Raw genomic sequence first — 24,817 nt, forward strand, 5'->3', positions numbered from 1 at the left:
ATGAATATTCAGGACTGATTTCCTTTAGGATGGACTGGTTGGATCTCCTTGCAGTCCAAGGGACTCTCAAGAGTCTTCTCCAACACCACAGTTCAAAAGCATCAATTCTTCTGAGCTCAGCTTTCTTTATATTCCAACTCTCACATCCATACACGACCACTGGAAAAACCACAGCCTTGACTAGACGGACCTTTGCTGACAAAGTAATGTCTCTGCTTTTGAATATGCTATCTAGGTTGGTCATAACTTTCCTTCCCAGGAGTAAGCATCTTTTAATTTCAAGGCTGCAATCACCATCTGCAGTGATTTTGGAGCCCCAAAAAATAAAGTCTGACACTGTTTCCACTATTTCCCCATCTATTTCCCATGAAGTGATGGGACCAGATGCCATGATCTTAGTTTTCTGAATGTTGAGTTTTAAGCCAACTTTTTCACTCTCCTCTTTCACTTTCCTCAAGAGGCTTTTTAGTTCCTCTTCACTTTCTGCCATAAGGGTGGTGTCATCTGCATGTCTGAGGTTATTGATATTTCTCCCAGCAATCTTGATTCCAGCCTGTGCTTCCTCTAGCCCAGCGTTTCTCATGATGTACTCTGCATATAAGTTAAATAAGCAGGGTGACAATATACAGCCTTGACATTCTCCTTTTCCTATTTGGAACCAGTCTGTTGTTCCATGTCCAGTTCTAACTGTTGCTTCCTGACCTGCATATAGGTTTCACAAGAGGCAGGTCAGGTGGTCTGGTATGCCCTTCTCTTTCAGAATTTTCCACAGTTTATTGTGATCCACAGAGTCCAAGGCTTTGGCATAGTCAATGAAGCAGAAATAGATGTTTTTCTGGAACTCTCTTGCTTTTTTGATGATCCAGCGGATGTTGGCAATTTGATCTCTGGTTCTTCTGCCTTTTCTAAAACCATCTTGAACATCTGGAAGTTCACAGTTCACATATTGCTGAAGCCTGGCTTGGAGAATTTTAAGCATTACTTGACTAGTGTGTGAGATGAGTGCAATTGTGTGGTAGTTTGAGCATTCTTTAGCTCTGCCTTTCTTTGGGCTTGGAATGAAAACTGACCTTATCATCATATCTCAAATAGAAAAGAAACTCTTAGAGAGGAGAAGTACCTTGCCTAAGTTAATAAAAAAAGTGGTCAATCTAGAATTGAAACATAGGCTGCTGCTGCTGCTGCTGCTGCTGCTGCTAAGTCGCTTCAGTCATGTCCCACTCTGTGCGACCCCATAGACGGCAGCCCACCAGGCTCCCCAGTCCCTGGGATTCTCCAGGCAAGAACACTGGAGTGGGTTGTCATTTCCTTCTCCAATGCATGAAAGTAAAAAGTGAAAGTGAAGTCACTCAGTCATGTCTGACTCTTCGCAACCCCCTGGACTGCAGCCTACCAGGCTCCTCTGCCCATGGGATTTTCCAGGCAAGAGTACTGGAGTGGGGTGCCATTGCCTTCTCTGGAACATAGGCACTCTGACTCAAAAGCACATGCTATCTTGCCCAGTATACTGTACTGCCTCTATAATGGCTTTGCACCCACTGCCTCTTTGGTGTGACCCTGCCTGTACCCATTCTCTGCATTTTTCTATTGCCCTGCTAGGAAGGGTAGCTAGCACGTGACACACACCAGGATGATCTCAAATATTAATTTTTTTTTCAATTTGGCTGCACCGGCTCTTAGTTGCAGCTCGCGAGATCTTCGGTCTTCGTTGCAGTATGGGGCTCCTCCAGCTGTGGCTGCGAACTCCTAGTCGCAGCATCAGGATCTAGTTCCCTGACAAGGGGTCAAATCTGGGCCCCCTGCACTAGGAACATGGAGTCGTAGCCTCTGGACCACCAGTGAAGCCTCAAGTGTTTATTTTTTAACACATAATATTTTCATTAGTGAACTGACCATAGCATGATGGAATTCCTTGATCTTATGAAGTTGTCTCTTAAAGTTTTTCATTAAAAAGAGAAGCATGTCAGCACATCTAGCCTCTTGGCATTCAGTCCTATCAGGATGAAGGTCCACTTGCACATATATATTACCAGGTACATGTTGACAACCAGTCTCGACAGATTTGTTCTTTATCTCACCTTAAAGTAATGCCAAAACCTTATAACTTTTCTCCAAAGTTCTTACCTCCATCTTGAAATTTGCTTAATCTTTCAAAATACGATGACATGGGGGCCTGGACAATATCTAGGATAGCCAGAAGAGTCCTTGTTAGCCTTAACAATTCACTGAAACTGTAAAATCCAAAGTATATAAGATTCCGAGCCAAGTGAACCACCTAATTTAGAAAAAGAAGAAAAAGGGTAGAAAAGAAAAACATTAGGAACAAAAATAAGCACTGAATTTTTATTATCTAAATTTGTGCAGACATGTCTAATTTTGTCTAATTCTTTTTTTTATTTCAGCTGGTCTGATTTAATAGAAAGGTAGATTTTAAAGAACCCCGCCTGAATATGGAGAACAAACTAGTGATTACCAGTGGGCAGAGGAGCAATATAGGTATAGGAAACTGAGAGGTACAAGCCATTACATATAAAATACATAAGCAAAAATGATATACTTTACAGCACAGGGGAATATGGCCATTATTTTGTAATAACTTTCAGTGGAGTATAATCTACAAAAATATTGACTCATTCTGTTGTATACCTGAAACTCATATAATATTGTAAATCAACTATACTTCAAAAATTTTAAAAAGAATTCTATCTAATCAACAGGAAATATATCCTTCAGCAGTTCTCTTCTAATTCATTAATACCTAGGAATTTAATACCTGCAGAAGTAACCACTGAACTCTGATTTAATCAAGTTTAGAATTAAATCCAAATAAGAACAGTTCATCAACCCCATCACAGGCCCATGTGACAGGAATATGAGGTATCTGGTGAACAGTCCGCATGGGAAGTAAGAAGACAGATTTTAGATGTATCAGGGTGGTTAAATGAGGTTTACATTAGAATGATTGACCTCTTGCTTAAATATTAAGTTATTAGTCAGTAGGATATCACTTAATAAACAGTCACATTAATGAATTACTTTAACAACTGAATATTATCCATGAAATTTGTCTACAAACACATGTTCCTTATGCCACTTTGTGGTCTTCTGGATGCTACAGGACATACTAGGCATGGCAGCCAGCTTCCAAGATGGTCCCCAACATAGGGTCTCCTTCCACACTGCCCCAGGCTTAGTCGGTGTCACCAACAAAATACAGCAGAATGATGATAAGACACTTCTAAACTCAGGTTACAGAAGACTGCAACTTCCATCTTGGGCCCTTTCTCTCTTTCAAATAGTTACCCCAGGGGAAGCGAGGCACCAGGCTGTGAGGACACCGAGGCAGCCTATGGAAAGGCCCACGTGGCAAGAAGAATGAGGTGTCCAGACAACAGCCAGCAAGGAAGTACAACCACACAAGTGAACTCAGAAGCAGATCATCTAACCCCGGATGACGGTAACCCCAGCAACAGCTTGATTTACCACCTCATGAGGGACCCTGATCCAGAACCACCAGATTTCTGACCCACAGAAACATGAGATAATCATGCTTGTTGCTTTGGGTTGCTAGGTTTGGGGGTAATCTGTTACACATCAGTAGTAGGTACCTAATACCCCAGGTATCAGGTAATGGCATCTTCTCTCTAGTTTTGTCACTATCTACTCAAAGTGATATTATAATTTCAATTTAGTTTAATGAAGCTAAAAACATCACTTTAATGGAGATTTTTTAAAATGTATGTAAAATATAAATATGCAAAACTCTCTGTCCATTAAATGCAATAAAGTTTACATAAATAGATCAAAAAATCAAAGAAAAGAGTATATAACATAATTATAAATAAAATATTTTGTATATCAGGTATAATTAAAGTATCAAATCTATCTTTTAATCAATGGCAGAGGGAATCATATCTTCAGGAATTTAACTACCGAATTATCAAAACATCCTAAATATTACAGGGAAAAAAATCTTTTGATGTTCAATGTACCTAATTTTAGAGTAAAGTGAATAACTTCACAGATTGTTTAAAAGAAATTACCTCAAATGTCAGTTTGTTTTTTTCTTTATCTCCAAATGGAAAAGGCTGATTTACAACTTCTTTCAAGTATTCTTCAACAAATTCCATTGTCAGTGCAAATTTCCTCTTCATATCATTTCTGGAAGAGTCTGTTATAGAATCATATCTGGGAACACAGAAAGAATTTAAAGGAAGTTAAATTTATTGTAGTCATTTAAATTGGAAAATATATGTACTTTAACCTCCTGACTTCTAAGTTTGGGTAAATTAATCAACCTTTCTAGATGCTGTGTCCTCTGACTGTGTGAATCACAATAAACTGTGGAAAATTCTGAAAGAGATGGGAATACCAGACCACCTGACCTACCTCTTGAGAAACCTATATACAAGTCAGGAAGCAACAGTTAGAACTGGACATGGAACAACAGACTGGTTCCAAATACGAAAAGGAGTACATCAAGGCTGTATATTGTCACCCTGCTTATTTAACTTATATGCAGAGTACATCATGAGAAACGCTGGGCTGGAAGAAGCACAAGCTGGAATCAAGATTGCTGGGAGAAATATCAATAACCTCAGATATGCAGATGACACCACCCTTATGGCAGAAAGTGAAGAGGAACTCAAAAGCCTCTTGATGAAAGTGAAAGTGGAGAGTGAAAAAGTTGGCTTAAAGCTGAACATTCAGAAAACTAAGATCATGGCATCTGGTCCCATCACTTCATGGGAAATAGATGGGGAAACAGTGGAAACAGTGTCAGACTTTATTTTGGGGGGCTCCAAAATCACTGCAGATGGTGACTGCAGCCATGAAATTAAAAGACACTTACTCCTTGGAAGAAAAGTTATGACCAACCTAGATAGCATATTCAAAAGCAGAGACATTACTTTGCCAACAAAGGTCCGTCTAGTCAAGGCTATGGTTTCTCCTGTGGCCATGTATGGACGTGAGAGTTGGACTGTGAAGAAAGCTGAGCACCAAAGAATTGATGCTTTTGAACTGTGGTGTTGGAGAAGACCCTTGAGAGTCCCTTGGACTGCAAAGAGATCCAACCAGTCCATTCTGAAGGAGATCAGCCCTGGGATTTCTTTGGAAGGAATGATGCTAAAGCTGAAACTCCAGTACTTTGGCTACCTCATGCGAAGAGTTGACTCATTCGAAAAGACTCTGATGCTGGGAGGGGTTGGGGGCAGGAGGAGAAGGGGATGACAGAGGATGAGATGGCTGGATGGCATCACCGACTCGATGGATGTGAGTCTAAGTGAACTCCGGGAGTTGGTGATGGACAGGGAGGCCTGGCGTGCTGCGATTCATGGGGTCGCAAAGAGTAGGACACGACTGAGCCACTGAACTGAACTGAACATCTGTAAAATGGGCCTGTTTTGAAATGAGTTACTACATGTAAAGCACTTAAATCAAAGTCTACCATAATATTAAAGACTTAACAAATTTTTGCTCCTATTATTAATACGTTTCCTGATTACTGGTTTCCAGAATAACATTTCTATTATCAAAAGCTGTCATTTTACTTTCCAAAAAGAGTATCTCATTTGCATTTGGAAGGTTAAAGAAGCCAAATTTGAACACAGAAATGCTTTTCCTTATAATCCATTTCAAAATTGAAGATATTTGGGGGAGGGATGGCTTTGGAGTTTAGGATTAACAGATGCAAACTATTATATATAGAATGGATAAAAAACTAGATCCTACTGTATAGTACAGGGAACGATATCCAATATCCTGTGACAAACCATATGAAAAAAATATGAAAAAGAATATATATATATATATATGTATATAACTGAATCACTTTTCTGTATAGTAGAAATTAATACAACATTGTAAATCAACCATTATACTTCAATAAAATAAATTTTTTAAGAAATTGAAGACATTTGATTTTGAGTTCATCAGCTGAATTTAAAGTCATCGAGAAATGCTCCCAAACATACTCATGAATTGTGATCTTCGTGGGGATTTCTGTCCAGAGCCGGGCATAGCGAACAGGCACCACGGACTCCTGGGGATCCCGGTCAACGTGCATGTGGAGCATGAGGCGACAAAAAGATGCTCGGAGGTCAAAAGGCAGGCTCTCATCTGACATACATCGCAGGATCAAATCAACAGAGAGCTGTGTAGAAATCTGGTTTATGGCCAGATACTGGCGATCCAAGCACATCCTTGCAAAGAGATTTAGCTGGTACCTTAAAAATAGTAAATGTATTACATTATTTGTCTTATCCAGATAAAGTCTAAGTATTAGTATCAATCGGCATCTACTTTTATGTTTCTAATATTTCCAAGTGTATGTGATACTGGACATTGTGGTAGTGGGTTAAGTGATTGAATGGCACGTAGATGAGGTCACTTCTATGGCCATTCAGTTGCAATTTCTCTCACTTGTTCTAGCAACAAGTTTCTGGTGGAGACTACCATCAGGCTCTAGGTTCTTGGTTTCCTAGGATTAAAAATACACTAAGCCCAAAGGCTATGGATAACAGCTCTCGTGAAATCATCTCTCTCTGCCTTGCCCAGGCTCACTCAGTTCCAGGCTCTCATGTCTACATTCCAAGTGTAGACTTACTCAGTCCCCAAATGATCAATGATTATTCAAGTGAGCAGTCCAAATGGCATCAGTACACTTTGATTCATCAGCCTCCAAGATACAGAAAGTAGCCTTTGATTTTGTAGCTGTAGAAATCAGGGAACACAAGGATTCTCTGTCTTTCTTAGATTTTTGTGATTTAAGCCCAGTCTTGGTTTCTGCTTTGGGTTTCCATGCCTTAGACTCAAAAAACACCAACTCGGTTCTTGCTCTCACTATACTGACTACATCAACCACCAGTGAAACTTCAACTACTATATGCCACCACTGAATTTTTACAACTATAGACACCAGTTTGTCCAAAGTCCTAGGTCTCTACATGACCATGAGCAGTATATACATAACTACTGGCTAACCTTCTCTGAGGCCACCTCTACAACCAAATCAGTTTCCCTGGCCCCAGTTCTATCTCCCTCTCAACTCAATTATCTGCACCCACACCAATCAACAAGAGGAAAACCTCCTTTGCTGCACAACAGTTCCAAACTAGGAGAAAATGAGAAAATAGCAAGTGATATATGTGGAAAACACAGATGTTTACATTTATTGTGAATATTTTAAATAATACTAAGTATTTCAGCTACCCTAGTTCTGATATAACTTCTTAAGCTTCTTCACAGACATCTGACTTCACAGATTTACAGATTTCTGAGAATCACCTCTCAATATGTGAGACTGAGAATTATGGTTCTCCATGATACTTAACCTGTAATAGGTAAGGACTTCCAAATCAGCCTTGGTGCCCTCCTTTGCCTCCTGGGCAAGGTGTCTGATGGCTTTGCCATGAGGTTCCTTGTTGCTGTCAATCCAGTAGAGCCAAACTTCTTCCTCATCAATGTCATCTGAAAGGATGGCACTCTCCATGGGGTTGTCTCCTTGCATTGAGACCAGTCTTGAAATAAAACACACACACAAAAATCTATGAAAAAGTTCATTCAGAAACAAGACAAGGAACTGTCCTGCTTACAAATAATGAACATTAAAGGATGCCGCCATCATTTGGGCTTACTTGGTTTGAATGAGAATGTCTGCATTGCCTGGGCTCAACATAAATTTGCAGATGAGTTCTTGAGTTACGGGTATCGCGGTGGTATTAGACACACACAGATCTGATAAATAATCCAAAAACCTGACAAAAAAAAATTAAATTGAACATTAGCAAAAAGCATCTTATAAAATCATCACCCATAATATACTTTGGGATATAATGAAACTGTCTAGATACATTTTTAATATTATTTCCATGCAACAGTTTTCTAATGTGTTGCTTATCTACTGCATCATTAGAGACAAATTAAACGTCCAATTATTTGTATTTAGTACAAATCTTGTTTCCAAAAATGACATAAGCTTGCTTCTACTTATTTGCTGATATTCACCCCACAGCACTGTGACTTGTTATATTTACAGTATCAAAACAAAGCCAGATCAAAGTTAACGCTGTACTCAGTAAAACAGCCAGACAGCACATGAATTTGGTCTGGTCAAGTCAGAGGCCTAATTCTATCTTCTAACACTTATTTGCCATGCTAATTAAGAAGATTTTGTCAAGCTGCTTGACTTCTCTGCAATCATTTCTCCCAGATAAGGCAGCATGGTATAAGAGAAAGGTGACTTGCCATGGAGTCAGAAACCCTAACTTCTCTTTCTAGCTGGTTTGTAGGCTTCTATTTTCACATCTATAATATGTGGATAATATTTTATGACCAGTGTACTTCAGGAGAATGTGCAAGGATTTAAATGAAAGTGTATTAATATATATATGAACATATTCTGAAAAACTATGGAGAACTATAAAAACACAAGTTATCAGAGTGAAAATCAACCACATTTAAATACATTATCTATAAAGGGTTTTGATCTCCTATGAGATAATAACTCACGATGATACATAATTATCATAGCAATAAGTCCAACATTGTTTTGTCCATGAAAGAATTCTAACTGTACAAAAGTTCTGAAAATAAAGCAATAAGCCATAATCCCCACAAGAAAAGACTGCATGAACTACTTCAAACCTTGGCTCTCGATTTCTCCTGAGTAAACTAACAAATGTTTCTATTTCTTTTGCTGTAATGTGTTTCTCTAGTAGTTTTCTGTTGTTGTGCAACAAAGCTGTGATGGTATCTTCTGCCAAAATATCATAGCCAATCTGGGACTGCATGACACAGAAATTCTTAGCAATGTATTCCTGCAAAGGAGAAGGACTGTCAGAATGCGCTGCCAAACAGCTTAGAAATAACAGGTTCTATTAGGGTCAGCAACAATGATTAATTTATTCATAAGAGAAACACACTAAAAATTATTGTCAAAAGAAAAGCAAATAAGTAATTCTTAAATAAATAGGATTTTTGAGGAAAGAATTGCCAATATATTAATATAGACCTCAGTTTAATTATAACAGAAAATTACATGTCTAGAAGTAATTTTTAATATGGTACTTAACACTTACAAATTAGAAAAAAATAAACCTAATTAAAATCACAATTTTTTATGACATGATAACTAAGTATCTCACCAGTATAACAGATGGCCCTCTTCAAACACTCACTAAAAGTCATAACCCAGGATTTTGGCATAATTACAGAAATGAAAATGACCCTCTGACATTTTGTTCATGAAGCATGAGCTTCATACTGTTATATGAAGATCCCAGGTGAACCTAGGCAATTTCTTTTTTTATACATACTACAATGATTAAATCTTCTCTTGAAAATAATGATAAAATTACATAGCACTTTTCATCTTTAAAAAAAAAATTCAGTGAAAAAACTCACAAATAAAAAGGTAAACAGGAAAAAAAGTCCAGTAAGGTAATATGATTAATCACTTTATTGCTCAGACTGATTCATCCAACAGATATTTCTGGAAGGCCATTCCAGCTCTATAGTATGGTTATGTAAGAGGATGTGCTTGTTTTTAGCAAACACGTTACAGAATTGAGAGCTAGGGGTATGGCAGTAAACAAGACAGACAAGCTCCCATGGAGCTCATGTCCTAGTGATAAAGGGCAGTCATTGAGCTAACAAACAGGATCATTTTAGGTATTGATAAGTGAAATGAAACAAGCAGAAGCATGGGAAAAGCTGACAAATTTATTGGATGGGGTAGATGCTGAAGAGGTGACATTTGACTTGGGATGGAAATGATGAAAATGATGAAATGATGGAAATGATTTTTTTTTAAAAAATGAGGCAATCATGGGGAGAGAAGTCATCGAAGCAATGGGAGTGGCAAGTGCAAGGTCCCATGGTGGTGGAACCCAGTCTTCTGAGTTCTGTAAACACAGAGTGCCCGTTGCAGCAGGAAAGTCGTCAGTGAGGAGAAAACAAGAGCTGACATGGGAGGTGAGGTCCTGAAGAGCCATGTGAAAACAGAAAGGTCCAATCTTAGAGCAAGAGACAGCCACTGGGGCGTTTCCCCCATGTATGATTCCATCTGCTGCTTCTCCTTCCCACCAGCCTGCCTCTCTATTCAAAGCCACATCTCAGAAATGGTAAGCTTAACCTTCTCCACAGTCCAAAGTGTTCACTTCAATTTCTTGGGGATTCTCCTTGGGGATGTTTTCTGCACTGGGAAAATTTACTGACTAGAATGTGTTCTTGCCTTAAGTAAAACTTACTGATACTAAGGGAACATTTCATACAAAGATGGGCACAATAAAGGACAGAAAAGGTATGGACCTAACAGAAGCAAAAGATATTAAGAAGAGGTGGCAAGAATACACAGAAGAACTGTACAAAAAAGATCTTCATGACCCAGATAACCATGATGGTGTGATCACTCACCTAGAACCAGACATCCTGGAATGTGAAGTCAAGTGGGTCTCAGGAAGCATTACTATGAACAAAGCTAGTGGAGGTGATGGAATTAATTACAGTTGAGCTATTTCAAATCCTAAAAGATGATGCACTCAATATGTCAGCAAATTTGGAAAACTCAGCAGTGGCCACAGGACTGGAAAAGGTCAGTTTTCATTCCAATCTCAAAGAAAGGCAATGCCAAAGAATGCTCAAACTACTGCACAATTGTACTCATCTCACACACTGGCAAAGTAATGCTCAAAATTCTCCAAGCCAGGCTTCGACAGTACATGAACTGTGAACTTCCAGGTATTCAAGCTGGATTTAGAAAAGGCAGAGCAACCAGAGATCAAATTGCCAACATCTACTGGTTCACAGAAAAAGCAAGAGAGTTCCAGAAAAAACATCTGCTTTATTGACTATGCCAAAGCCTTTGACTTTGTGGATCACAACAAACTGTGGAAAATTCTGCAAGAGATGGGAATACCAGACCACTTGACATACTCCCTGAGAAATCTGTATGCAGGTCAAGAAGCAACAGTTAGAACTGGACATGGAACAACAGACTGGTTCCAAATAAGAAAAGGAGTACGTCAAGGCTGTATATTGTCACCCTGCTTATTTAACTTATGTGCAGAGTACATCATGAGAAATTCTAGACTGGAAGAAGCACAAGCTGGAATCAAGATTACCAGGAGAAATATCAATAACCTCAGATGTGCAGATGACACCACCCTTATGGCAGAAAGTGAAGAAAAAAAAAAAAACAAAACTAAAGAACCTCTTGATGAAAGTGAAAGAGGAGAGTGAAAATTTGGCTTAAAGTTCAACATTCAGAAAACTAAGATCATGGCATCTTTTCCCATCACTTCATGGCAAATAGATGGGAAACAGTGCAAACAGTGACAGACTTTATTTTGGGGAGCTCCAAAATCACTGCAGATGGTGACTGCAGCCATGAAATTAAAAGATGCTTACTCCTTGGAAGAAAAGTTATGAGCAACCTAAACAGCATATTAAAAAGCAGAGATTACTTTGCTGAGCACCAAAGAATTGATGCTTTTGAACTGTAGTACTGGAGAAGATTCTTGAGAGTCCCTTGGACTGCAAGGAGATCCAACCAGTCCATCCTAAAGGAAATCAGTCCTGAATATTCATTGGAAGGACTGATGTTAAAGCTGAAACTCCAATACTTTGGCTACCTGATGTGAAGAACTGACTCATGTGAAAAGACCCTGATGCTGGGAAAGACTGAAGGTGGTAGGAGAAGGGGATGACAGAGGATGAGATGGTTGGATGTCATCACTGACTCAATGGACATAAGTTTGAGTAAACTCCAGGAGCTGGTGATGGACAGGGAGGCCTGGTGTGCTTCAGTCTGTGGGGTCACAAAGACTCGGACACAACTGAGTGACTGTTCTGAACTGAACTGATTGCCAAATAGCATCCAGCCTCCAGGTTAGACATCCTCAGCCCTCCACAGCTCAGCCCACATGCCTTTCCAGCCCACTCCCACACCATCCTTCCGCATGGACTAAACTCATCACCGAAGTTTCCTGACTATGCACTCATCTCGCCAACTGTGTAAGAGAAACATGGGACACTAATTTACCAAATGATAATTAATTGAAAACAATTTTGTATTAAGCAGATATATTTTACTGAGCCCACTGCATATTATAAGACAAAAATGAGACGACACTCTACATGAGTTGGCAACTTTAAGCTATATCCCTGGATACACCTGGGTTCCCTGTCCTCCATGGTTAGGTGTATCTTGCGATGAAACTGCCCTTCTAGGATCCATTATTCTCTTTTCAGAAATCTCTGTTCACTAAAATGCCAGTTCCCATACAATTTCTGAAAATAATTCTTTTTTTTTTTTTAATGATTCTTATTGTATTCAAATGCTTCCTTCTCCAAGCACCTTTCCTGGGTTACCTGAGCTGAGCTCCTCTCTCTCCTGAATTCCCACAATACTGTCTTATCTCCCCTACCCACTCCATGACTCTGCCTTACATTTCAGATACACATCATATTTTTTCCACCAGACTATGAACTCTTTAGCCTACACATGATGGGGTATGTCACGTGTTTCTAGAAATGCCAAGAAATGTCTCATTCCTCTTTACATAATATATCCAGCATGCCTCCTGTCCATCAGGAGCTAATACCGTGCACACATGAGGACTCAGACATCTTCCCCCAACAATTCTAATTTTACAAGGAATAATAAATACATATGTCATTTCAAACACATTTACAGGTCATTTTTGTGTGTTATAAAATATTTCAATTATAAAAGAAACGTTTTGGAACACACACAAATGACCAAGAGAAAGCATTTCACTGCAAAGCAGAATTTCCCATTCCTAATTTATATATCTTGGAACTGTAACCAAACAACTTCGCCCATACTTAGATGTTAAAAAGATAAAAAGGAGGGCCATCCTTGAACCTGATTTTTCCGGTAGTCCTGCTGTGAATGTCTCAGCACACGGTAGCACAGCCTCAGCATGTACTTATAGGGGGCATATCTTTGATCCCCCAGATCTTCAAGTCTCAACATTGAGCCTTCTCCTGCTTTCTCCTTAAAGGGTGCTTTAAGAATCCCAAATACCTATTAAGAAAACAACAACAACTATGACTTATTCTGATAATGGAGATGCATGTTTAGAATTTTTTAATCTTTTTATAACAAAAAATGTTGACTCAAAAAGGCTTTTGTAATATTTGAGTAGAATTAGTGGAGAAGGCAATGGCACCCCACTCCAGTACTCTTGCCTGGAAAATCCCAGGGACAGAGGAGCCTGGTAGGCTGCAGTCCATGGGGTCGCTAAGAGTTGGGCACGACTGAGCGACTTCACTTTCACTTTTCACTTTCACACACTGGAGAAGGAAATGGCAACCCACTCCAGTGTTGTTGCCTGGAGAATCCCAGGGACGGCGGAGCCTGGTGGGCTGCTGTCTATGGGGTCGCACAGAGTCGGACACGACTGAAGCGACTTAGCAGCAGCCGCAGTGTAAAGTAAAAAAATAAAAGAAAGATTTTTGGGGGGATATAAGACCAACATATTAAGGGACAGAAAAATACTGCTAAAATATTCCCTAAATTAAATGACAAAACAATATTTAAATAAAATGCTTCATTTTGTTTAGAAATTCTATTTTATTAAAATAAAAAAATATTGGGAAAGTGTTCCAGTTCCCAAATAAGTCAGACAGAAAAAGAAAAAAATCATATGATATCACTTATATGCAGAACCTAAAAACAATTATACAAGTAAATTTATTTTCAAAACAGAAACAGACTCACAAACTAGAAAATGAACTATGGTTACCTGGTGGAAGGTGGGAGGGAGGGCTAAATTGGGGGTTTGGGACTGACACGTACATACTGCTATATTTAAAGTAACCAATAAGGACTTAACGTAAATAAATAAATATTTGGTTAAAAATAATAAAATTTTAAAAATTTTAAGTTTTACCAAGTTACATGAACATATTCAGATGAACTAAAATATAGTTTGACTTCAATGGGCTTTGAAGTCAAACAACTACTTCTGTTATTCCCTATAAATTTCTAAAATCAAAACACTATAAGGAAAATCAAAACACTATAAGGAAATTTACTTTTCATCTAAAACTGACTACCTCAAAATACTGCTTTTAAACCTCTTGGTAAAAGAATTAACTTATTATTTGTATACATAAAGATGTGACCAAATCAATGAATGTATCAGCATTCAAACAAATAAAGAGCCATATGGGCGCCTGGTGACACCCAGTGACTCATATTCTTCTTGTAAGAAAACTAGCAGTTGGGAAGTATTTAAAAAGCATTGAGGAGCATGACTCTTTTAAGTAAGAAGACAGCAGGTAGGATCACCTGGAGATGAACTGGCAGGATGAGTAAATTATTTATAAAAGAGCATCTAGGCAAAGACATGAGGAGTCATACAAGAAAGCAGAATTATCCTCTGTAGTCCATGAAATAAAATATGAATTAAAGTTTCTTCAATAATTCTATATTCACTAAACTGTGAATTTTCTATTTATTATACTGAAGTAAAATATTTGACATATATTGGTTGAAATAATATTAATAAATCATTCAAGGTTCTAAAAGTCCTTGAAATCAAATGTTTTATACAAAAGAAATGCTAATGTTAGAAAAGACTTTGTCTCATTAGATTTGCAACCTTTATTTTATTTGAGAAAACTGTTGATTTTATATATTCTGACAATCAGCTACAGAATATTAACTGATAATGTCTACTGTTTTCCTTTCCCAACTCTACAATAGCAGGTATATTAATAACATAAATTTTATTTTTTAAGTATCTTCCTACAGTCCACAGTTAAGGCAGAAGCCCATTACTTATATAGCAATTAACAGAATAAAAAGAATACATGAAGGTAGGCATGTCCAAACATGCACAGTATTAGGGAGTAAATTAATTTGCCAGCGCATGATGAACAACTTCAGGAAGACATAGCATAGGAGCATTTCTAGACTTCCAGGGAAAAAACTAGAATACTGTAAAGAGCACTTGTGACTAATGAATAGACTGCCCTACTTTTTGAGGGGAAAATGGGGGAAAAGGAGGAAGCAGATGGAAATGGCAGCTTCCAAGCTCCCCTGGAAATTCTACTTAGAACATTATTACAGCATGTTTTCTGGAAACAGTTTGACCATGTAGCTTTTTCAGAGGTCTGTGGCAGGCCGTCTCCAAGATAGCTCTCAGTAAACCCTGCCTCCTGGAATTACTCTCTTATGGAATCCTGTCTTATTGACTGTGAGTTGGAATTATTGGCTCACTTCTAACTAAGAGAACAAGGTAGAAATGACGAGATGTTAGAATTTCTAAGATGAGGTTACAAAAAGACTATGACCTCCACCTGGAGGCCCTCTCTTCTTCTGTCTTGGATCCCTCACTTCTAAGGAACACAACTTGCCTGGTCTTGAGGCAGCCCTGTGGAGAGGCCCAGGCGAGTGAGCTGGGTAATAAATCCTCCCCTATTTGAGCCTCGAGATGACCACAACCCAGCCAAGACCTTGACGGCAGCCTGTGAAACACCGTGAGCAAGAACTGTCCATCTAAACCACCCCCAGATTCCTAGTCCACAGAAAACCTAAGTATCTGCTGGCTTTTGACACTAAGTTTTGGGGTAATTTGTTATACATCAATAGGTAACTAATACAAGAACTTTCCTGATACTATAATTCAAAAGATAAAATATGCAAAATCACCTGTGCCAATATGTTCTGTTCCCTCATTAACTTCTGACGTTCTCGGTTTGGCTTGGTGATAAGCACGTCTAGAACGTCTTGTCCGTTGTTAGGTACATCAGCAACAAAGAAGATAAGGTCTTCCAATAACTTTGTTACAAACCTATCATAAAAAGAAAGGGAAATGTTATGGTGTGCTTAATCTTGGAAATATTTGTAAATAAGCACTAAAACATTCAAAAGTAAAAGTATTTTATAATAAAATCATTTAATGAAATAACTAATACAGTAAATGTTTACTTAAATTAGCTGCTAAGTCGCTTCAGTCCTGTCCGACTCTGCGACCCCACAGATGGCAGCCCACCAGGCTCCCCGGTCCCTGGGATTCTCCAGGCAAGAACACTGGAGTGGGTTGCCATTTCCTTCTCCAATGCATGAAAGTGAAAAGTGAAAGTGAAGTCGCTCAGTCGTGTCCGACTCTTGGCGACCCCATGGACTGCAGCCCACCAGGCTCCTCTGTCCATGGGATTTTCCAGGCAAGAGTACTGGAGTGGGATGCCATTGCCTTTTCCCATTTACTTAAATCTTTGCAAAAAGCATCCCTTCTTCAGTTCCACCAACCCCTACTCCCACCTCCAACTCTAATCAAGTATTTGCAAAGACAATTATGAAATAAAACCCCATGAGTCCCAAAATCAGAGGTGTTGAGAGGATAACACCCATCAGCAGATGCTTCTTCATGACTGACTCACAAAGAAGGGTATTTTGGCTTTATGAGAGAACAGCTAAACTAAATTCTTAAACTCAAATTTGTTCTTTTTTATTATCAACTCAACTACATTTTCTAATCTTTACCACATTACAATTTCTCCCTGTACAGAATAGGAAAAACTTAAATGACCTGCAAAGAGAGACAAGAGCAAGCCATCATATCTCTAAATTGTTCTGAAAGTATTAACTGATCTATAAAAATCATAACACCCTAAAATCACACACTAATGTTTACCTTTAATTCTACATTTTGGCTATTTTCTTTAACTATTACTTGAACATTAGTGGCATCTGGCACCTTCCTCCCTTAGCTTTCTTCTTCCTCCTTCCTGTGTTTTATCATTTCCTGTGTGACTCTTTTTTGTAAAATTCATACAGGCACTACACCACCAGGGAACTGCATCATATATGAATTTTTTAATACTACAAAAACTATCCAACAAATATTTAAGTAAACTTTATCCAAGAAGATGTCATATACATGCATGATGGAATGCTACTCAGACAGAAAAGAATGAAATAGTATCATCTGCCGCAACATGGATGGACCTAGAGATTACCATTACTAAGTGAAGTTCAAGTCCGACAAAAAAAGACAAATACCATATGATATCATTTGTATGTGGAATCTAAAATATGACACAAATGAATTTATTTACAATGTTTAAACATTTAACAGAAACACAGACATGAAAAATAAACTTATGGTTACAAAAGCAGGCACAGGGTGGGGGAGGAATAAATTAGGAGTTTGAGATTAGCAGATAAAAACTACCACATATAAAACAGATAAACAACAAGGTCCTACTGAAAAACACAGAGAACCATATTCAACATTCTATAATAAACCAAAATGAAAAAAATATATTTATATATAACTGAATCACTTCACACTAGAATCTAACACAACATTGTAAATCAACTATATTTCAATAAATAAGCTTTATCCATATACATCAGCATAATTATTCACTGTTATTAGTATGATCAATCAAGATCACATCAACAAAAGAACTACAATTTAAGAGATTCAGTGACTCTAGAAAAGTGCGGAATGTATTCAGTTATGAAGCACCTTGATCTTACCTCCAGATTCAACTCCTGCAAGGGAGTGGAGCCAAGTGGATACACCTATAATACAGAATTTAGCCACCACATCCAAATTCAGTGCACCTCCAAAGTTCATAAACTTACTCCAAATTCCAGAGATATGTTTTCTTGTGTGCCTATTTTAAATTTTAACCCAATCTGTTTCTTTTCGACAAAATGTCTTAGGAATAGGATTCACTGACATAACTTCTAGGGGCAACCACAGAAATGTAAAACATGATTTCTACACATCAAAATGTGGTGTGAATTTCTTTCGAAATTGTGACTCAACATCTAAATTATTCTGTTGTCCTTAACAGAAATAATAAAATATTTATTTTGAGCTCAGACTTCTTCAGCAAACTAAAATTGAGTTGAGCTTCAAGGGCTCAATTTACAAGTCCAGTCCAAGCATAAATATATCTGCATTTTCTTTTTAGAAGTATTGGGGTTTTTTTTCCTCTTGCTGTTTAGAGGATATTGTATTCAGGTGTTTAGTTATTTAAGAAAGTGCAACTCTAGGAGCAACTACAAATGCCTCTGCTTCAAACTCTTCTAGATGGCTTACAAATGAATGATGGTGGAGATGCAGATGTAGAGAATGATCTTGTGGATACAGCAGGGGAAGGAGAGGGTAGGACAAATTGAGAAAGTAGCTTTGACATATATACACTACCATATGTAAAACAGATAGAGTGGGAAGTTGCTCAATAACACAGGGAGCCCTGCCTGGTGCTCTGTGATGACCTAGAGGGGAAGGATGGGGGGCTGGGAGGGAGGCTCATGAGGAAGGGGGATAAATATATATACATATATAGTTATGACCGATTCTCAATGTTGTACAGCAGAGACCAACACAATATTGTAAAGCAATTATCTTCCAATTAAAAATAAATTAAAAACTGGTGATAGCTAATGGAATGATGATGAAGAAAATTAACAGTCTTGACTGAGAATGACTATACATTAACCTTATTTGCAGAGCCCACCTCCCCTAATGAGGAGGCAATGATAGTCAAGAAAATGAGTCTTCTCTTTTGACCTCCAAAACTGTTGAAACCTTATTTTTGTCTTTTCACCTCAAGCATCCCATCTGTGGCAAATAAAACTGATTTTTTCAGTTTAGACCAAATTACAATTCTGTACTGGGAGGTGAAAGTGAAAGTGAAAGTGAAGTCTCTCAGTTGTGTCTGACTCTTTGTGACCCCATGGACTGCAGCCTACCAGGTTCCTCTGTCCATGGGATTTTCCAGGCAAGAGTACTGGAGTGGGTTGCCATTTCCTTCTCCAGGAGATCTTCCCAACCCAGGGATTGAAACTGGGTCTCCTGCATTGTAGGCAGACGTAGGTCCTTTAATCATTCAAACTTATTAATTTCCTTTTATTAAAAACTTTTTGTGTGAATTTTATCATATGCACCCATGATAAACAAAATATATATTTAAAAAAGACACACCTAAAACATAAAAAACACAGTCAACCAGGAACGAAATAAGAAACACAGTGATGAGCAAGGATAATATTCAGTACTGGCAAGACAATGGGGACTGAAAGCATATGGCAGGGAACTAAACTAAAGACACAAAAGCAGAGACTAAAGCAGGGTGTCTCCATCTCTTAAAGGAACCCTAAACGTATTGTGACCCCTGTTCCAGTCCCGGCTGTGCAGTGAGTGAGTGATAGGAGGAAAGAGAGGATGCACACAGACAGGACTGGACTCAACCACCTGCAATCTCCATGGCTAAAGCCTCAAATTACCGGAGGACACAAATGCTCAGCCCTCAGTATCAGATCTGGCTCTGGACTTGTTGAGATGAGCAAGGTGGAAGCAACCATAAAACTAATAAAGAAGATGAGAGAATGCAGAGAGAGAATAAGAAAAATATTTCCACTAAAGAAGAACCTGCATATTTAAATATCAAAGCACAAGAGAAAAACTGATATTAAGAAAGCCATCCATCATACTGAAAAACCAGGAGGCACTTCATCACCAAAAAAATGCAAGTAACAGTACAATTTCAAAATAACTTTTAAATCAGTGTGTTTCCAATCCTCAGAGTTAAGAAAACAATTATATACCAAAGAAGACAATATACATAAAAGAGGGCAGATACAAATGAAGAAAATGTGGCTATGCAAAAGAACCAACAGAAATCTGAGAAACAAAATTATAATCATTTAAATAAAAATATAATTCATGAAGGTAAAATACTACACACACATTCTAAGAAAATGTGGAGACTTATAGACAGTATCAAAAAATCAATCTAGGAAGCAGGACAGATCTCAAAAGGCAAGTTATAAAAGGAAAGTTAAGAGATAAGGGAGATGAATTAAGAGGATTCGACACACATCTAATAGGAGTTCCAGAAGAGAGGTAAGAGGAAAAGATAAATATTGGAAGGAAGATGGCTGAAAATTTTCCAGAATTGAAGAAAAATATAAGTATTCTGATTAAAAGTATACCCTAAGTGTCAAGTGGGAAAAATAAAATTAAAAATTACTTGTAAACACATTGTAGTGAAACTTTAGGACATCAAAGACAAAATAAAAAAATCTACAAAATTATCAGAAAGTAAGCAAAAATGCCAATAAAGAATAATAATTCTTAACGGCAAGATACAACAGAAAATAATTGTTATAACTTTAAAATACTAAAGAAAAAGAATTGTCAAGCTGGCATTTCATACATAAAGTATCAGTTAAAAAAGGAGGTAAAATTAAGACATCCCCATATAAAGATTAATAAGATTTATAACCTCATTGAACAGACTAAAGAAAAAATTTCAGCAAAAAGAAAAGTGAACCCAGAGAGGACTGAAATGCAAGAAATAAAAGCAAGTAGAACAAAAGGTAAAATACATTAAGAAATATAATTAATAACTGAAAAATAATTTTAGGACCTAAATTTTCAGGAAAAAAGTGATACATCATAATTTAGATGACATAAGTAATTTAAAGAATAAACTCAGAACTATGCGTCTAGACAACTATTGCTCCCCTAAAAAAGAGATGGGAAGTAGAATAGCAGAGAATAATCAAAGCATTCTGAAGTATTTTTCTCCCATGAGAGAAAGAAATATTTTCAAGTTGTGTAAAAAAGAAGATATAGCTGAAATGTATGACAAGACCATATGGGCACTTGCAAAAGAATAGGAACAGGATCTATAGCTTCTAAACCAGAAGAAAAGTAAAAATGGGGAGAAAATACAAACTTAACCACTCCAACAGAAAGGAAGAAAGAAGAAGAGGGAAAAGAAAAAAAGCTAAACAGGAGAAAGAAAATAACAAAATATGATACCCATTGGTATTCATATAAGTCCAAACACATTATTTAACAAATCAAGGTAATTAAACTTTAGCAAATTCAAATAGACTACCAGATTATATTTTTAAAATCCAGCTCTTGCCTGCTCCCAAGACATTAACAAAGCAAAATGACTGGCAAATCTGAAACAAATGGATATCGAAAAAAGGCATCAACTCGAACACTAAACAAAGGATAGCTGGTGTCAAGACAGGAATATCAAGCAAGTAAAATTCAAAGGGAAATGAGACTGCTATAGGAAGATATTAACTCTGTATCAGAAGGACATCTGATCTGGTGATCACATGTTGGATGGCCCCTGCTCTAGTTTCTGAGCTCCTGTCTCAGGGAACCGGAACCAATACGCAAGCGTAAATTGCATGAAGATGTGAATGGAGCCTATGCTGTTCATGGCTGCATTGCCACCGTGAGCAAACTGTCCTAAGAATACTACACAATTTTAACAAACAAGGAAATCCTGTCACATATGACAATATGAGTGAACCTGCTTTGTGAAATAAACCAGTCATAGAAGGACAAACACCGCATGATTCCACTTACATGAGGAGTGACTGCTTCCTTAAACTTTGCTCCTTACTGTCAAACTATGTTTCAAAATGCTTATATCAATTATCTCCTGGAAAGCAAGGAGATCAAACCAGTCAATCCTAAAGGAAATCAGTTGTAAATACTCATCAGAAGGACTGATGCTGAAAGCTTCCAATACGTTGGCCACCTGATGTAAAGAACTAACTCACTGGAAAAGACCTTGATGCTGGGAAAGATTGAAGGCATGAGGAAAAGGGGATGACAGAGGATGATATGGTTGGATGGCATCACTGACTCAATGGACATGAGTTTCAGCAAGCTCTGGGAGTTGGTGATGGACAAGGATGCCTGGCGTGCCACAGTCCATGGGTTCACAGAGTTGGACATGACTGAGCAACTGAACTGAACTGATACCAATTATCATTTCACCAGCTGTCATGAGAATTTCAGTGTGTGAATGCCTGGGAAATTGGTAATTTCTTATTTTTCTTATTCAAATTGAAATGTAGCAGACCACGAAGTGGAGAAATACAGAGAATGCTTGCGCTCTGGTGTATTGGAAACCTATGGACTTTAAAAACACACATAATTAAATCCCCTACTTACAGTGTGACCTTACCTGATTGGCTTAAACTTTCAATTATCCTTTATGTAGAATGGGAATAATGTCCATATCAAGGTTGTTTGAAGGACTAGAGGAATATATTTACAGTACCTAACATAGTACCATATAAAGCAGGGATGAAATGACTGATGGCTATCAGTATCACTCTTTCTTACTCATTTCCAAAACAGAATGAGTGGAGGAATCAAAGATCCAGTTTCTTCGAGTGTCTTTGAGCGAGTTACAAGGGCAGAAAGCTACACTTTTGCAGACTGTTTGCTGGTATTATATAACATGTTTGCTTTGTGGGACTTGAGCAGAGAAATGTATCTTGAATAAATAAGAACAAAAAAGCATAAAACTTTTAGGGCCTCTAAAACTCCAAACCCAAATATCAAATCAAGTGCAACAAAAGGCATCTCTTATGAAACATTTAAAAGGAAAGGTCAGAAAGTAACTCAAAACAAGTGTGTTCAAGCCAAACTAAAATAGAAAAATGTAAACATTCCCCAGATTTTAATGTTACTATTTTCATTTAGGCACCACGATCTGCTCATTGAGAAGCAGGTGTGCTGCCATGGAGACCATTCTACCTGTTTCCTTAGAGTCATTCATTCACCTGAGAGCTACTGCAAGAGTTGACAACTGACTTTTGATGATTTAGAAGTTATTCTAGCTCATGCAGCTCAATACCAGAAAAATAAACGACCCAATCAAAAAACAGGCCAAAGAACTAAAAAGACATTTCTCCAAAGAAGACATACAGATGGCTAATAAACACATGAAAAGAAGCTCAACATCACTCATTATTAGAGAAATGCAAATCAAAACCACAATGAGGTACCATTTCACACCAGTCAGAATGGCTGCTATCCAAAAGTCTACAAGCAATAAATGCTGGAGAGGGTATGGAAAAAAGGGAATGCAAACTAGTACAGCCACTATGGAGAAGAGTGTAGAGATGGCTTAAAAAACTGGAAACAGAACTGCCATATGACCCAGCTATCCCACTGCTGGGCATACACACTGAGGAAACCAGAACTGAAAGAGAACTATGTACCCCAATGTTCATCCCAGCACTGTTCACAATAGCCAAGACATGGAAGCAACCTAGATGTCCACTGGCAGAAGAATGGATAAGAAAGTTGTGGTACATATACATGATGGAATATTACTCAGCTTTAAAAAGAACATATTTGAATCCGTTCTAATGAGGTGGATGAAACTGGAGCCTATTATACAGAGTGAAGTAAGTCAGAAAGAAAAACACCAATACAGTATATTAACACATATATATGGAATTTTAAAAGGTGGTAATGATGACCCTATATGTGAGACAGCAAAAGAGACACAAATATAAAGAATAGATTTTTGGACTCAGTGGAGAAGGCAAGGGTGGGATGATTTGAGAGAATAGCATTGAAACATATGTATTACCATATGTGAAAGAGATGACAGTCCAAGTTCGATGCATGAAACAGGGCACTCAAAGCACTGGAACAACCCAGAGGGATGGGATGGGATGGGAAAGGAGGTGGGAGGGGGGTTCAGGATGGGGGACACATGTACACCCGTGACTGATTCATATCAATGTATGGCAAAACCCACCACAATATTGTAAAGTAATTAGCTTCTAATTAAATAAATTAATTAAAAAATATGAATGATAAATTAATAAGTAAAAGTCATTCTAGAAAGTTACTAACCTCCTTTCATTCTGGGTTATTGTGCCATTTTCCAGCTTTTTAACTGTAGTCGCCAGCACTTTATTTGCATCATTGGCAAAGTCTAAGTCTCGGACCTCGGACAGTGGGACAGACACAATGGCAAATGCCTCTTTATCTTCTTTTGTTTGGCAAGTTCCAATCTGCAATGTGTTTTTCCATTAAGATTAGTTGCTTTGTTAAAAAATGATGCAATCCTCTTAAAGTACTAACACATCTTAGTACTGCAGAAGAGGTACAAAACAGAAGTAGATGATCCAAACACAACAATTCCTACAAGCATTGCCCACTATGAAAAGCTGTAGAGACACAGATCTCTCCTGCCCGTTTCCTGCCTTGTTCTCAAAGCCTGACTGGCAATGTTTCCCTTTTACCCTTGCCCCTTGCTTCAGTTTCAACAGAGGAGAGGAAATGCCCTTCTGGAATCTTCTTCCCTTCCTACATGCTGCTCCCATTCTCTTGGTATCTCTGCTGCATCTTCTTGAATCACAGCCCTGCGGTGACCTGACGGGTGGGCATGAGTCCTTGATGAAACCCAGGGCAATAATTTCTAATATTGACAAAGTGCAGTTGTAAGAACATGTCAGTCATCCCCTAATCCTATTCATACAACATCTGGATGAAAAGTAAACCATTCTCAGAAACATTTACCTTCAACATAACAGGCCTCTCTTCATCCGTGTCTATGGGGATGCTAGTACTGGTTACCCACGTGTTTGTACATAGATGTCTTAACCGAACATATGAGTTCCTAAAAGAAAAATAATATTTAAAAAATGGTTTATAAAAAATTAACACACTTAACATTAACATATTTAACAGTTTCATACATGATATGAATATAAATATATTTTAGGCAATTAATGAGTATAGATCAGTCACATTTTAAGGGAAAATCTGACTACAGACTATTTCAAAGCATGCAGTATTATTACCTAGGCCGGTGGTTCTCAAAATCTAGACCTTGGACTAGCACCATCAGCATCCCCTGGACACTAGTTAGAAATACAGATTCCAAGGTTTTATCCCAGTCCACTGAATCAGAGAATCTGAGCGTGAGGTCCAACAGTGAGTACTTTACCAGCCTTTCCAGGAAATTCTGATGTATA

At 37.9% G+C, this 24,817-nt stretch overlaps 1 protein-coding gene across 5 annotated transcripts in view; it reads right to left on the reverse strand.

The window, feature by feature from the left end:
- ITPR2 (inositol 1,4,5-trisphosphate receptor type 2) overlaps nt 1-24,817 on the reverse strand; it is a 586,098-nt gene that overhangs the window by 383,845 nt on the left and 177,436 nt on the right. For all 5 annotated transcript variants that reach the window (XM_055572406.1, XM_055572399.1, XM_055572407.1 and 2 more), the window contains 10 exons: nt 24,360-24,459; nt 23,691-23,851; nt 15,686-15,827; nt 12,890-13,051; nt 8,647-8,819; nt 7,638-7,757; nt 7,335-7,520; nt 5,976-6,227; nt 4,044-4,188; nt 2,125-2,275 (listed from right to left, as the gene is read on the reverse strand). In XM_055572406.1, the coding sequence (XP_055428381.1) occupies nt 2,125-2,275; nt 4,044-4,188; nt 5,976-6,227; nt 7,335-7,520; nt 7,638-7,757; nt 8,647-8,819; nt 12,890-13,051; nt 15,686-15,827; nt 23,691-23,851; nt 24,360-24,459 (1,592 nt within the window). The remainder of the gene's footprint in view (nt 1-2,124; nt 2,276-4,043; nt 4,189-5,975; nt 6,228-7,334; nt 7,521-7,637; nt 7,758-8,646; nt 8,820-12,889; nt 13,052-15,685; nt 15,828-23,690; nt 23,852-24,359; nt 24,460-24,817) is intronic.

The sequence above is a fragment of the Bubalus kerabau genome, chromosome 1, assembly GCF_029407905.1.
Source record: "Bubalus kerabau isolate K-KA32 ecotype Philippines breed swamp buffalo chromosome 1, PCC_UOA_SB_1v2, whole genome shotgun sequence".
NCBI classification, from domain to species: domain Eukaryota; kingdom Metazoa; phylum Chordata; class Mammalia; order Artiodactyla; family Bovidae; genus Bubalus; species Bubalus kerabau.